The 15565-nt window shown below is 38.2% G+C and overlaps 1 protein-coding gene across 3 annotated transcripts; it reads left to right on the forward strand.

Annotated features, from left to right (window-relative positions):
* The first annotated feature begins 515 nt into the window (after positions 1–515).
* Positions 516–13685, forward strand: calcoco1b (calcium binding and coiled-coil domain 1b). 3 transcript variants are annotated; one of them, XM_082155647.1, is made up of 14 exons: positions 516–656; positions 1465–1618; positions 1853–1955; positions 3402–3610; positions 3943–4155; positions 5369–5517; positions 5649–5718; positions 7278–7532; positions 7871–7996; positions 9387–9449; positions 9531–9618; positions 9720–9869; positions 10249–10328; positions 13048–13685. In XM_082155647.1, the coding sequence occupies exons 2-14, from the start codon at positions 1487–1489 to the stop codon at positions 13057–13059; spliced, it is 1650 nt and encodes a 549-aa protein (XP_082011773.1). In that variant the 5' UTR covers positions 516–656; positions 1465–1486; the 3' UTR covers positions 13060–13685. The 3 variants fall into 3 exon arrangements, with proteins under 3 accessions (XP_082011773.1, XP_082011775.1, XP_082011774.1); XM_082155648.1 differs by having other exon boundaries at positions 529–656; positions 1460–1618; XM_082155649.1 differs by lacking the exon at positions 10249–10328 and having other exon boundaries at positions 9720–9865.
* The last annotated feature ends 1880 nt before the right edge of the window (positions 13686–15565 follow it).

Raw genomic sequence — 15565 nt, forward strand, 5'->3', positions numbered from 1 at the left:
TTTCTCAGTGCTTTTTATGCCATTCATCAACAACATTGTCACTCACACACTGCTTCCTCATTCTCCCCGACTGCTCCTGTTACTCTCGTCCTCCTACCACATAATTTATGGATGATTTATGTCTTCTATGCATAATCTCAAAATTCCCCATCATCCGTTTCTGTAGTCCTTATTATCACTGTTCCACATTAGCCCACTCCTACAGTCCAAACAAGATCTAAATTCATTTTTTTTTCCACATAGTAGGGAATATATCTCACACACACACACACACACACACACACACACACACACACACACACACACACACACACACACACACACACACACACACACACACACACACACACACACACACACACACACACACACACACACACACACACACACACATATGACATGCAATCAAAATGCACAGGTTAGTTTTCAGACAAATGTGGCAATGAGATCATGTGATCTCACTGAGTGATTGTTGCTGTTTTGGACTTCACTTCCCAGAGTGCAACAGAGGGGGCAGTTCATCAACATGTGCATTTGTTATTGTTTGTTGCTCTCACACTGTCAGTTTAAGTCTCATCAAGATCATAAGCACTCGTACAGGGACGTGAACGGTCTCAGGTGATCTGATTCTGCAATAAACCTATCTTTTTATTAAGGTAAGAGTAAAAATGTACCGTGTTATTTTAGCCATGGTGTTCCTATGGCATTTTAAGATGCAGATTTAGACCATGAAAAACTTCCTTGTAGTGTTTATTGTTGTTCGTTTGTATGCTTATTTTCTGCTGTTCATTATTAGTGTTCCTGTAGTTGAACAAAGGTCATGGGTTCAGTTCCTAGGCAGCACACATAGTGATAAAAACTTGATGCTCACTTTGTTAAAAACTGTCTACCAAATGCATAAATGTTAATTAATGTGTGAAATATTGCATTTTACTTATTGAAAAGCTCTCAATAAGTAAAAATTCAGCTGTCAATACCAGACTTTATATTTAATAACTGTTATGGATTTTTACAAAAGGGACCCAGTGGTTGTGTTAGCAATAACCTATACAGTGATTAAATTAAAATATTAGAAATGTTGAAGATCATGAAATGAGAATGATTAGTCTGATCTGATTTGACAGCTACTTCTGCTGTGTAAACATCCACAGACAGAACTCTGTTACCCCATCTCTCATGCAGTTTCACAACACATGGACATATAATACAGTCGTCTGCGGTGTCAAGCATTCCTGTAGTTTGTAGTTTAATGGAAAGACACTAAATATAGCTGACTACACAAACATGATTGTGCTGACTCATATTTCCAGACACTTGAGTTATTTGGAAGGACTGAAAATGTTCAGTAACCGTACATCTGATCCATGCGAACAGCAGTGTTATGGTCCTGGATGCTGAACATACATAACCAAAAGAGTTTTCAAAGTAGGTTTTTGTTTTTGATTGCTTTCTTTGTCAGTGCAGACATCTGAGCTGATTTATAACTATGGAGGAAAACAGAACTGTGAACTTCAGAGATGTTGCAGAGAACTATTTCTCAGATACGAGGGTGGACTGTCGCTACACTATAAGTAGTCAACACGATTGGAGCAGTCATGACTGGATAGGTCTATTTAAGGTAAAACACAGTGTTTATTCACTACAGAACACAATAGCTGTAAGGCCGCATCCTTAGAAGTTCGAACCGGCGTTGTTACATGGGACGGTCAAGCGTGTGACTGTTGAGTAAGTTGAAACCTAATACTTCCGTTTAAAAGGATGCAGCCTCTGAATTTGGATACAGCTAATGAGTGGAAAGGATGAACCTGCAAAGCAAATCTTTTTTTTTGTTATAACTCATCTTGTTTCACAGGTGGGATGGCTGACATTGAAAGATTACCACACGTTTGCCTGGGCTCTAGCACCAGAAGGGTACCAAACCGGAACGGATGCCAACTGTAGTGTGGCCTTTTACTGTATGTTTATATTTGATATATGATATACTATTTTATTTATGTTTGTTTATAGCCTAGTTGATACATTTGCTGGGCATGCATGCTGTCACATGTCCTACACCAGTGAAATAACAACTGCAGTTCTTGGTAGAACAAGAACACTCAAGTTATCTGATACTTAATAACTATTGCAACACGATTGCAAGTGCCTGACATCTTTAAGGAAATATGAGTAGTTATAACTATTATAAATATTATAAATATTATAGATCAGCTGTAAGAATTAACTTAATGTAGCAGAATTAACACCACAATCAACTAATGAAAACTCAGAGTTAATAGTTTTTTAATTCTAAGAAATGTTAATTTCCAGGGTTAATTTCCGGAGCACTACTCAGAGCATGTTGCCAAAATCTGCATGATTTATATATGAGCATGAACCACAAACAACTTTACGTGTGACAAAACAAGTCTTTAGTAAACAGACTAAATACTTAACATACATGCATACAGTTTAGCAAAGGAAAGAGAGCTGAGGTAGAATACAGGAAAGCAAGAAGTTATAGCATTGTTTGAAATTGTTCAGCAGATCAACAGCCTTGAGCAAACCATCGGCTTCTTAGTTTTAATGCACACTTCATTAAAAGAAGTAGGGAATACTTAATGATTTGATAATTGCATGTCTCGGCCATTTGAATAAAACTGTCCTGATGCAATTTGTTGAGGCTCCAGTTTATCTTTGCTGAAGTTGTCTTGATGAGAGAAAACCAATTGGAGTCAGATGATCTTTGATGGATGGAAAGACAAGGCCACAGCCTGGCACAAACTTAGGGCTCCTTAGAAGACTTCTAGCCCATCTTCAATTTCTCAGAATCAGCAAAGGGAAAAAAGGGGGACTGACCTTGTGATCAGAGATCTTTTAAAGTGAAGATGTCACAAGTGAGAGGCGAATGAGCCAATGAAGAGTTGTTTCTTTGGAGGGAAACTTTACGATCCTTTGTCTTCTAGTATGGTGATTGGTGATTGATAATTTGATTGGTTGTTGATTGAGAAACTATTAAAGATTCTTATAATACTAATATGCTGCATAATTATTGACATATAATGTACATGATCATTCAAGAAAAATCATAGATCGAAAAGATCATAGATACCAAACATGATATACATGTGATCTTGATTAAGTAAAGCATTCATTCAAAGAGTTTGGATTAGTAGATAAAAGAACATGCATGATTACATAGGGAGATTGTACATATCTCAAGTGATTATATATAGAAGTTATAGGATTATGATTTCTTTGAGTTGTAAACCTTCGCTCGTTGGGTGAGGGGTATTGTGGATTATTTGTTAAATTTAAATTGTGTGTCTGAACTGTCTCAGTCACTACAAGGCTGTGGCAGGACATTTATGTGTATATGTTTTTTGGTTTCTGATCTTTATTCCACTTTTCCTGCCATCTTTCAGCATCTTATCTACCAAAACCCGGTGGGGAGGCGTATCAGTTTGTCTATGTGGATGAACATGGTGAGGTATCTGCAGTCAGTTCTCCATTTTCTTTCTGTGCTCCAAGACCTCTGGATGAACTTGTTATGCTAGAGCAGGAGAAAAACGGCGAGGAACAGGAGGATGGAGACGACCTGCTGCTGGTCGTGCCGAAGGCTCAGATCCTACAGGTGAGGCTTCATTCAACACGAGAGGTCAGAGAACAGATCTGACTGTAACAATGCTTTTCAAACACCACAATTCATATTTGGACACCTAAGAAGACACATGCAAAACATGTCTGTCATTGCATCTTATGACAAAATATCACAAAAGTTTCACAAAGCAAAGTTTCAAATGGTGCAACATAGGTTAAAAAAGTGAGTTAGCTCTAGTATCATTTACTGATATATTCTATGTTATTTAGCAATGACATTCAGGCTTTTTATGCCACTTTTTATGCCACTGTTTCTGCCATAATATTTTACTTACTCTCTTCCTATTTAAAAAAAAAAATCCACAGAGTCTCTTGGAAGGATGTCAGCGTGATATTCATGAGTTGCATAAGAGGTTTGAGAATGCAGATGTTGAGGTGGAGAAAGAGAGGAAGAAATGGATGATAGACAGAGATGAGTTTGAAAGTGTACGAAATAAGATGAGGATACAGATTGACGAGCTAAAAGACAACCTGAGGCAAAGCACTGAAAAAATTGAGGAACTGGAGCAAAAACAAAAGGTACAATCAAAGTTTTAGGTTTCATTGGTTTATGTTTTGTTAATGCAATGTAAAAGCAATACATTTGTTACAGTATTTAATAGTCTCTCTAAACATTATTTAATAAAAATGCAATTGTTCATTGTTAGTGCATTTTAGCTTAGATTTGTTAAATGATATTAACATTTTTGTATTAACATTTTAATAATGTATTCATAAAAGTTTAAGTTAAAGGGTTAGTTCACCAAAAAATGAAAATTCTGTCATGAATTACTCGCAATCATGTCGTTACAAACCCGTAAGACTTTCGTTCATCTTCGGAACACAAATGAGGATCTTTTTGATGAAATCTGATCTTTTTGATGAAATCCTTCTGCCCCTCCATTGAAATCCAACACATTCTCACACCCAAGGCGTCACTTTTTTTCACTTTCAACCATGCTTCAATATCTGACGCTCAAAGCACCCTTTAGCGTCCATATGTGACGCTTCGGTTATGGGTAGGTTTAGGCGTCATGTAACTGACGCTTTCGGAAGCGTCAATATTCGACGCACAAAGCACCCCCTAGCGTCAATATGAGACGCTTCGGTTGGGTAGGTTTAGGTCTGTGGTAGGGTTCTGCGTCTCATATGGACGCTAAAGGGTGCTTTGAGCGTCAGATATTGAAGCATGGTTGAAAGTGACAAAAAGTGACGCCTTACCACTTTCAAGCCCCAGAAAGTTAGTTAAGATTTATTAAATTATCGCAAGTGATTTTTTGCACAAAAAACACAAAATGTACCACTTTATTTACTAAATATTAATCTCCAATATGCGTTCATATAGCACCACGACACATGCGTGTTGTGTTGATGCAAGAGCAGATGTTGTTGTGTGAACGCGCATTGGAAATTAATATTTTATAAATAAAGTGGTAGTTGCGTAGCTGTCAATGGAGGGACAGAAAGCTCTCAGATTTCATTAAAAAGATCTTCATTTGTGTTCCGAAGATGAACGAAAGTCTAACGGGTTTGGAACGACATGAGGGTGAGAAATTAATGACAACATTTTCATTTTTGGGTGAACTAACCCTATAACATCATCTAAGATTAATAAATGCTTTAGAATAAATTTTCAACTAATACAGTGGTGCCTTATTGTAAAGTATTACCCAATACATTTTTTGGGCATGTTTCTGGACCACCACAAATTTGTAATCAGAAAAGCAAAAACAAAAACACCATTTACCATCAGGATATGCAGAACACCCATGAAAACATGTCTGCTGAACTTAATGGACTTCTAGCAGAGAGAGCTGAAAACCATCAGCGGATCAGAGAACTCAAACATGAGGCTGCCACTCTGACTCCACAAAAACAGGACATAGAGGCCGAGCTGGACAGGTGATTTACGACTTATATTACACTTTGTTTATGGACTGTTCAGTTCAATAACATAACTAACTGATTGAGTCAAATAGCGGTTAAGGAAAAGAAAACACATTAAGATAGAAACATGCCATTTTCCTCTGCAGAATGAAGGAAAGAGTTAAAAAGATGACCACACAAAGGCGAGATGAAGAAAAGGAGAAGAAAGATTTGCAGGTGAGTTATATTATATATAAATTTGGTCAATTCATCTTAATTTATTTAACGTTTTATGCAATGCAGATTGTTTCAAAGTAGATTCAATAAAGAGGAAAACAACAGAATAAATGATGCAAACAGAATCTAATTCTAGTGAGTTTAATTCTGCTTTAAATCAGCTCTAAAAAAGACAGTGGTGTCATTATTCAGCTCAAGTCAGTTCAGTTTTGATTCAGTTCGGTTTATGAAACAAATTATGAAACAAAGTGGATTCAGGTGTGAAGCAGCTCTACAGAAAACAGAAGTGTCATCATTCAGCTCAATTCAGCTTTCTTCTCATCCAATAGTGTCAGTGCAGTCAAATCAATAAAATTACTGAAAATTATTCAGTTCAGTGTTGATTTAGTTCAGTTCAGTTCAATAACTGTAAATTAAAGGGATAGTTCACCCAAAAATGAAAATTCTGTCAGTAATTACTCACCCTCATGTTGTTCCAACCCCGTAAGACCTTCGTTCATCTTCGTAACACAAATTAAGATATTTTTGATTAAATCTGAGAGCTGTAGTCACTTGGATTATATTAACGATCTCTTTAATAACTTTTCTGGGCCAGCAAGTTTCAGTCCCTTAGAAGTCTATGGAGAAGTGAGACAGCTCTCAGATTTAATCAAAGATATCTTAATTTGTGTTCCGAAGATGAACGAAGGTCTTACGGGGTTGGAAATGAGTAGGAAATTCAACATCGGAATGTTATAACTTTTTACATTCGGCATTGTATTATTTTCTGCATTCTGTGATCACATCACGTTTTTTTTAAAGGTAGCGGTTCAAAAACAAAACTTCATGCTTTTTTTAGAGGAACATTGTTTTGGTTGTGCTTCGGCTCTGCCTGACAGTGTGGATGAATATGATTCTCCTACTGCTCATTAAACATTCACTACTAAGCTTAAGAGGTATAACCAGTTTAAAAAGGATCTCAAGCTGATTAGCTGAAGACATTACTGCAGCTTTACCCATCCAGCACAGCGCTACAACAACATAATGAAATGATCTTCACAATAGATAATACTTTACAGTGAACTCTGAGAGATACATATGACAGTTTATCTGTTCAATAAAACACCTTACTCACATGTAGAGCAATTAAACACCATAATCTCAGCATCGCTTTTACAACATTTCAAATCTCTCAGTTCTCTCCATGTCCTAAAACCAAGCCGATGTTAATTCTTGTTTTATTACGAGCTCTGTCTCGTTTTATTTTCTCCAGCAGACTCTCCTCTGTTCAGCGTTTGGTTAAAATGGGTGATTCCCCGAAGGTTGGAGATTTAGAGGCTCCATGTCAACCTTTCTCACTCATTGTGACATCTAACCTCTGAAAATCCCACACCAGACACACACACCTTTGGAAGAAGGATTGATGTATTGGCTTTTCGTTAAAATGATTTTTAAAAAAGTTTAATGGCGTATCTTTTTTTAAAAACAGTGCTACATTTTATGTGGACTTCAGAATTGATATCTCGGACTGATGCTGTAAAATGGCATGATTTGTATGAGAATGAGTATTTCCTCTGCAGATTGAGAATCAGCAGATACACATAGATCTGCAGACCCTACAGGAGCGTTTGGAGGCCAGTGAGCGCAGCACTGATGCCCTCCGCAGGGATCTGAGTGAACTGGGATCCATGCAGAGCCACAGCCATGCAGAGCTGCACCAAGTCCGACTGCAGTCGGCACAGATCAATGTACAACTGTCCCAGGCCAACCTGGCTCTGCGTGAGGGACAAGCCGTCTGGGCCCAGGAGAGAGAGGCTCTGAGACACAGTGCTGAGGTTACTACAGTACTACCACTTTTATATCTCACGACCAATTCGTACAAATTTGTACAAGTGAGTGAAAGGTGGCTAATAGGTGGCTGAAACCCACGTGATGGGTAGGTTTAGGGGCGGAGTCAGGTGTAGGTCATTCATACGAATTCATACGAATTGGGCAACTTGTAAAATATGTACGATTTAGCAAATATTGTACGAATTCGTACGAGTGAGGTCGTATGAATTCGTACGAATTAGCCACCTCGTAAATGTGTATGGATTGCTGTGAGATCAGGATGGTCCAGCCATAACACTTACTAGTAAGTGTGTGACTCAAAATGTTTGTGCTCTTGTTAAAGCTGGATAAGGATCGTGTCCAGAAACTGAGCCGTGAGCTTCAGAAGAAGGAAGAGTGGCTCCAGGAAGAGAGAACGGAGAGAGAGAAACTGGAAGTGGAGCTTGGGAATGAGAAGGATTGTAACCGGGTAAATATTCCATGACACATGCATGGCCCTATAATTAAACTTTCACCTCGTTCAGAGCCTTCTGCATACCCAGCACATATGTGGGTCAGGTTACTGGTCTTGAAGCAACACCAGTATGAGTCATGTGTTGCTTTTAAAAAAAAACTGTAAATAAGTTGACCAAAATAGATCTGAAACACCACTATAAATTGCACATGTATATGTTTACAGAAGTGTTTTCCCCCCTGATTATTCATGTGAATGGATGCCATGACACACTAGTTAACTTGGTTGATAAGAAACTTAATAAAACACTTGATCTTGAAATATTTAATGTGGAAACATATTTTAATTTCGGCATGAAACAGAATTTGCTATCGTCTTCGCTATTGTGACATATATCTGAGTGAAACACTTCTGGAACAAAAACAAATGTGGGCGGGGCTTGATTTTGTCTGTGTGGAACTGATATGCTGGTTGTTGCTTGCTATTGGTGGATCTCATGTGAGTGACAGGTTTCTCCACCCTCGTCATTAGAGAAGAGAAGAGATGTCATTGAGTTTGACGCGTTCCTGGTCAACATATTTTGTTGATCCTAGAACAACATTCCTGTCCAAAAATTTTGTCCTAACAATATCCCTACCCCTAAACCTAACCCTACCCATAACTTCTCCCTAAAATAAGAGGGAAATGATCTGTGAATAACACTGATGTAGAAGCACCTAACCCTGGTTGTAACCCTAAACTTGACATAATCTGTAAACTTGTCCCTCAAATCTGATTGGTTGACTGGAATGTTGTTCCAGGATCAACAAAGATGTTGATCCAGGAACATGTTGTATTTCAATTCAGGTTCTGCTCGGTACCAAGAGGGAGGGGAAGTTATTTTGATTACAGAATATGAGCCACGTGAACTTAAAAAATGTGCACAGATAAATCATCATAAATCTTTAAAAATAAATATGATATTCTACAAAAAAAAAAACTAGAATTGTCAATTTTAATTTCATGGTGTCTTTAAGTTAATTTGCAAGCTAAAATAGTTAAAGGATTCATTAATGACATATTACATACATTTTTCTTTTGACATATAAGAGGTAAAAAAATACTGCAAGTTTCATACTTACAAAATTAGTTGAAACCAAGCTGCCACATTTATTTTTTTATTTTTTTATTCCTCCACATTGATGTCACACTGTGGTAGACGTTTACATCTGACCGTTATAATTTAATTCAATTATATTAGACATTATAATTCAAAAGGCAATGATGACCATATACCTATACAGGCATCTTAGGCAAATACAGGCATGAATCTGATAAGTGATGGAGTTTGCTAGCAAACGCTTTGAGATCAAATCCCTCCTCTAATAATGAATGAAGTTTTCTCTATCATGTGTGTAAATCATAGGAACTGAGAGCCAGTCTGAGAGCCCTGCAGAAGGAGCAAGAGCAGAATCAGCTGGAGAAACAGGTCAAAGCTTTCTGAATCTGTGTCTGACTGATCTGAACTGATGTCATGCTTGCTGACTGCTAGTGTTTTATTCACAAACAGGAGCTCTTGGATCATATCCGTGTGCTGGAGCTGAGACTGGACACTGAGACAGATGCCAAGTGGACGGAGGCAGCGGCTTCACCAACACGTCAGTTCTCATGATCCATCATTTCTTCTCTTTATGCAGACATACATAAAAGGATGTAGTGCTTGTGATATTACAGTAAATCATCATCTTATTTCTTGCAGCTTGCATTGATAGCCCTCCATCAACTGAAGAAAAGCCACAACAAGAGTCTTTACCCGAGCTGTCTTTAAGTGTGCAAGACGGTGAACAGTTCAGCTCTCATGGGTCAACAGAGCAAAGCCAAAAGGATAGTGAGAACGATATGATGGCAAGTACCACAAAAATGAAATTAATTGATTTATATTCAACTAAACTTAAAAACAACGTTTAACAAAAGAATTTGAAGCATGACATCCAAAAACACAGTATTGCCCTCAAAAGGGATCTTAATCACAAAATAAGAATGATGTTTCCTTTGCAACATGATATATAGGCTCAAATTAATATGGAATTCCAACAAGTTAATAACACCCAGAAAGTGTATTTTTAGAATAATCTAGTGCTTATAATCTGTGCAATATTTAAATTGAAAAGAGCACTTTTACTTTCTATCTTCATAGATAATTACGTTTTCATCATATATTGTGAAAGTTTATACATAAAACATGTGATTAACTTTTTTTTTGTACCAAACCCCTTATAAAAAGCAAGAGGATCTAGAAGAGGAGCTTTATTCCAGTGTCATTGCTGACAAACCTTTACTGCTCTCTGAACACAAAGACAGTCTTCAGGTGATATGATACACTGAGTTTTTCTGTTGAATAACTCAAGCCTGTGAACATATTAATACTTAAGGAACATTAGTTCCTGTGTTCCTTATGAACAATAAGTGTTTGGAATATATATGACTTGCATCTGTAATGTGTTTCACTACATTCTTTATAATTTAATGTTGTAATGTTATTACAAAACCGGTACATCTCACACCATCAGCTCCTTAAATTCTCACTACTCATCACAAGAACTGACTAACTGCAATTTCAAATCTTTAACAGAGCAATGTATTTATTTATTTTTTGGTCACTTTGTAATTTCGCTGCAATTAAAACCAAGGCCCTGTCCCAGATGGAACCATAAGCCCTCACAATCTTCCTCCGAATCCACACTGTCGTGACCGCAAAAGAGAGTATATCGTGGCGCTCGCAAACACACTTCTGAAACCTAAAATGGCAAATGGGACACTTAACAGACACGTGCACACAGCGGCCACTGAAAGACCACTAGTGCACGTGAAGTGTGCCATTAGGGACAGGGCCCAAGTGTGGTTATCTGCAGGTCAGAGTAATGCGCATGCTGAAATCTCTTTACAATCGGTCATGAAAGCTGCCTGACGGTGTAGGGTAGGGTTAGTCTTATGGCGCTTTACCACTGCATGGTACTGTCAGGGTTTGGGTAAGTGAAAGGAGCAAGGACTCAAGTGCAGGACAATGGGTATTTAATGACAACAAAACAAAACAGACAACAAAAACTACCCCGAGGGGGATGACTTGGACTTGGACTTGGACTTGGACTTGGACTAGGACTACAGGAGGAACATAACAGGGTAAAGTTACGACAACAAACCAGCACAGGACTGCAAACACAGGGAGACTAAAGGCCAATTTATACTTCTGCGTCGGGTGCGCGTAGAAGGTACGGCGTAGCATAAGCATTGACGTATACCATACGTCGTACCCTTCGCCGTACCCTGACGCGCACCTCCTCAAAAATGTAACTACGCGTCGCGGCGACGCGGACCGCAAGATCTGTGATTGGTCGGCTGGAGAGCATCGCGTTTCCTCCTACGCATTTCCGGAATGATCTTCTGCACTCTGCACCGCCCGCCCGCCATTTTTAAATTCCGAAGATCAGTGAAGAGCCATGGAAATAGACCAAGTGACCGAGAGATTGCTTGAAGAAGTGCGGAAATACAGCCATCTGTATGACTCCTTCAGTCGCCATTGCTCGTAGAAACCTAAACTCAAAACAGCTGCGAGGAATGTAAACACAGTGGAACATTAAAACCCACCCGCGCCAACTAGCGTTTCGGCGGTGTAACTGCAGAGCAACACAGACATTCGCAGAAGTATAAATGCTCATGACGGCGTCGCCTACGTGCGTAGCCTACGACATACACTACGGCGTACACTCGACGCAGAAGTATAAATTGGCCTTAAGGCTATGCTTACACGGAAACGATCTAAAGAGAAAACGCAAAAGTGGCGTCGCGTTATCACTTTTTATTCTGCGTTTAGACGAGTGTTATGGGGGGGAAATCTGCGTGCATATGGTGACGCAAAAGTGTGTGAAATTCGATGTAGTATGCACTAGGCTACAGGCGTCTAGGTGGCAATGTGAAGCACTGCCACACAACAACACCAAGTCCGACACGACAACATGAAAGCACACAGCCATTGATAAACACAAGCTGCATGCAACACAGCACAAGACAAAACATGACATGAAAGCACATGAAACAAGGCACACAGACAAGACAATACAGGAGTGTCAGGGTTACGGCTTGTAGCATTGTGTACCTTTCGTCACACTAATTTCTCTGACCTGTCGCTCAATTTGGAAGCGCATACTAGAATACAGTACTACTCGTATACTAGCACCAGTGCGGGCTCGGCAGAAGTGCGCATCGAGGGCCTAAAATACCTCAAATTACAAATTGGACACCCTACGGTCTCATGGACTTAACGGACACGCGCACACGGCAGCCATTATACATCCACAAGGATGCATATGAAGTGTGCCATTTGGGACAGGGACATATATGCCTAAACTAACCAAACTAAGGGATAAAAGAAAACTCACTAGGTTCCTGAAATGCTCCAAGCGACCTGGGTGTGAAAACAAACTCATGCCCTGTCCACACGGAGACGCGTTTCGCTGTATATACATTTTTTATCGTATTGGCGTTTCGTCCACACGGATCCGGCGTTTTCGGAGACTGAAACCGCTATTTTTTGAAACCGGGTCCCAAGGTGGATAAATCTGAAAACGCCGCCCTTGCGTTTTCGTGTGTACGGCCAATCCGTATTTTGCGAAACGATGATGTCATCACACCAAGTGTCAACTAGTCAGACACCGTTAAGTCACAGCAACTACATTTATGGTTTTTCATATTGTTCAACAAAGTTCTTGATTAAAAAAGAAAAAAGAAGCTGCTGTGCCTAATATTATTGTTGTATACAGCGCGCAAGGTTTATGCGCGAGCTCCAAGTCTTCTTCTCCGTTTTTAGTGTATGTCTGAGGCAGAATTACAGCGCCACATACTGGTCTGGCATGTATACTACATCGTTTTGAGTCGGTTTCAGTGGTTTCGTGTGTACGCAGATATTTCTTGAGACGACGCCGTGTTTACGGAATTTTTTTTTTGAACGGTAAAAAAAAATATCGGATAGGGAAAGCTCTGGCTTCGTGTGGATGTGGCCTCAGACAACATGTTCTCTGTCTTCCCTACAGTGGTCTTACTGACGCCCCCTTGAGGCGAAGCAGAGGTGGACAGAAGAAACCTGTGTTTACATCAGCACATGAAGATCATCAGTGTGTAATATCAAAAGAGTTTTCTGAGCTGACTTATTATGTAATTTAATCGATGCTAAGAGTGCGGTCTGTGGTAGTTCCAGTTGTGTGAAAGTGTCTGTCAGTATGAGTCTGCATTAAGAGGAAGGTGATGTAAATGATGTATGATGTCTAGATATGCCATATATAGCGCGCTCAGTATGGAAATCAGTTCCGTATGACAAAGAAATGCCATTACAGAGTGCTATAATACAAAGTTTATATTTTAAATAATGGGAATGAATTGTTATATATTTGATGAGGCAGAAATTAGTCTTTTTGGATTTTGAGGAAGCAAGTGGAGTGTTTCTGATCAGATGAGTTGATGCGACTGATTCCGATCTTTACCCGGGAGACAGTTTAGCTTTTGATTTCACTTTAGTTTTCTCTGTTAAGAATGTGATCTCTTTGTTTAGATAGGTGTGCTGGTTGTAGGTTGGTTGTTTTGTATTACCTGACAATTACATAAGTGGATTTAAATGATCAGTTCTCCATTTTAGATTTTAATTTATTTATTAAATAAACACTTTATCTTAAGAGTTTGTGACTGTTTGTTCTCTTCCCAGTTTGTGATGCTGTTATGCTATCCATCCTTGATCTAATCTCTATATGTCCTCAGACTGGTTGGACCTGAAATTCCAAGAAAAACAACAACAGTATATACATATATACAAAAACAACAGCATACAATAGCATACTATATATATATATATATATATATATATATATATATATGTCATTTTCAACATAAATGTGTATATTGTGTATGTATTTATTTTAATTATAATGCCTCTATTCAACATTTGAGATTTTTCATAAATGTGTAGTCTATCGGAATTTTTTTATTTTTTTTTATTTTTTTTTTGATAAAGGCAAGAAAATGGATCAGGCTTAAAAATGTATTGGTTCATGCTTAATGACTTAAATTCAAATTCGATTGAAAACAAGTCAGGAGTGTTTCTATCACTGACACAATGCGATGATAAACCACATAGAAATATTACAAATTCAACCACCTCCAAATTATGACTAATTATGAATAAATTTGGTAGTCAGTCTCTTGTAGAAACCCTATTTATTTTATTTTACATAGTATCTGTCTTTATCTATATCTCTTTCTCCTTTATGTTTTGTTTTCCCCTTCTATTATCTGCCATCTCGTTCTCTTCCACTCCTGTCCTGAACTCTTTCTCTCTCATTGTGAAATCATCTGTGGTAAACTGTGGTTTTACTGTCTCCTCTGAACCTTTAAACACAAGGTGGAGTGATGGTCCTCTGCTCCTTTACCTTTAACCATCAGACACACAGAAAACATAGAGATCCTCAGGATGTCTATTATATCTTTGAACCTCGAGCATCTGTCCTTTCCTATCAGCAAATTTATGCCAAACTTCCTTCCATCATTTTTAAGTTTCTAGGTATCTGCTGGCTAACCTTTCCAGCACTGAAACAAGAAGACTAAAATTACTAATGTAAAATACTGTCAACAGGTTTTTAGATTTAATCTTGCACACAGATATATTTAAAGTTCAAGCACAAAATGCTAGCAAGGCAATAAACAAGGTTCAATAAAAGCACCTTTTTTCCTCAGCAGGTCCTTACTGTTTTGCATTATATTACAGTAGTGCTATATCTAGCATATCAATTATTCATGAAGACAGAAACACATAAAACTAAGGAATAAAATACACAGCAGAACCCCTCTAACATGTTCAGTTACTATGGAAACAGCCCTTGCGGTGGTCAGATAAATGAGGTTGTTAAAAGCTATAGCTTGTAAAATTGTATAATATATGGACCTAGCACATTATTGATCTCTGTTCAAAGAACCTTAATTATGGCAGTGATTTAATTAGTCTTATCCTGTTTCTCTGTATTTTTGTTCTCTATTCATTATAATGATCTTCCTAACCAAAATCATCTTTCCTGTGGTGCCAATGAGTCTAAAACAAGATGCATATCTCATGTGTAAGTCTGTTTAATTTCAACAGAAGCATTCAAGGACTCTATTCCGACTGCCTATTCTTGCTAAAATCTCTTAGTGGCAAACTCTTTCTGTCATATTTCTTATTAAATAATAATAATAATAATAATAATAAGGTGGATCGATTCAATATTGCTTTGTCCTGTTGTGTGACACTTCAAGAGTATAACTTTTAAAGTTGTGCTTAAAGGGTTAGTTCACCCAAAAATGAAAATTATCCCATAATTTACTCACCCTCAAGTCATAGGTGTATATGACTTTCTTCTTTCAGCCAAACACAATCAGAGTTATATTAAAACATATCCTGGCTCTTCTAAGCTTTATAATGGGAGTGAATGGTAACTTAGATTTTGAAGGCCAAAAAAGCGCAGCCATCATAAAAGAAATCCATACGAATCCAGCGGTTAATAAAGGTCTTCTGAAGAGAAGCCATGC

This window comes from Leuciscus leuciscus, assembly GCF_965113295.1.
Source record: "Leuciscus leuciscus genome assembly, chromosome: 23".
NCBI classification, from domain to species: Eukaryota; Metazoa; Chordata; class Actinopteri; order Cypriniformes; family Leuciscidae; genus Leuciscus; species Leuciscus leuciscus.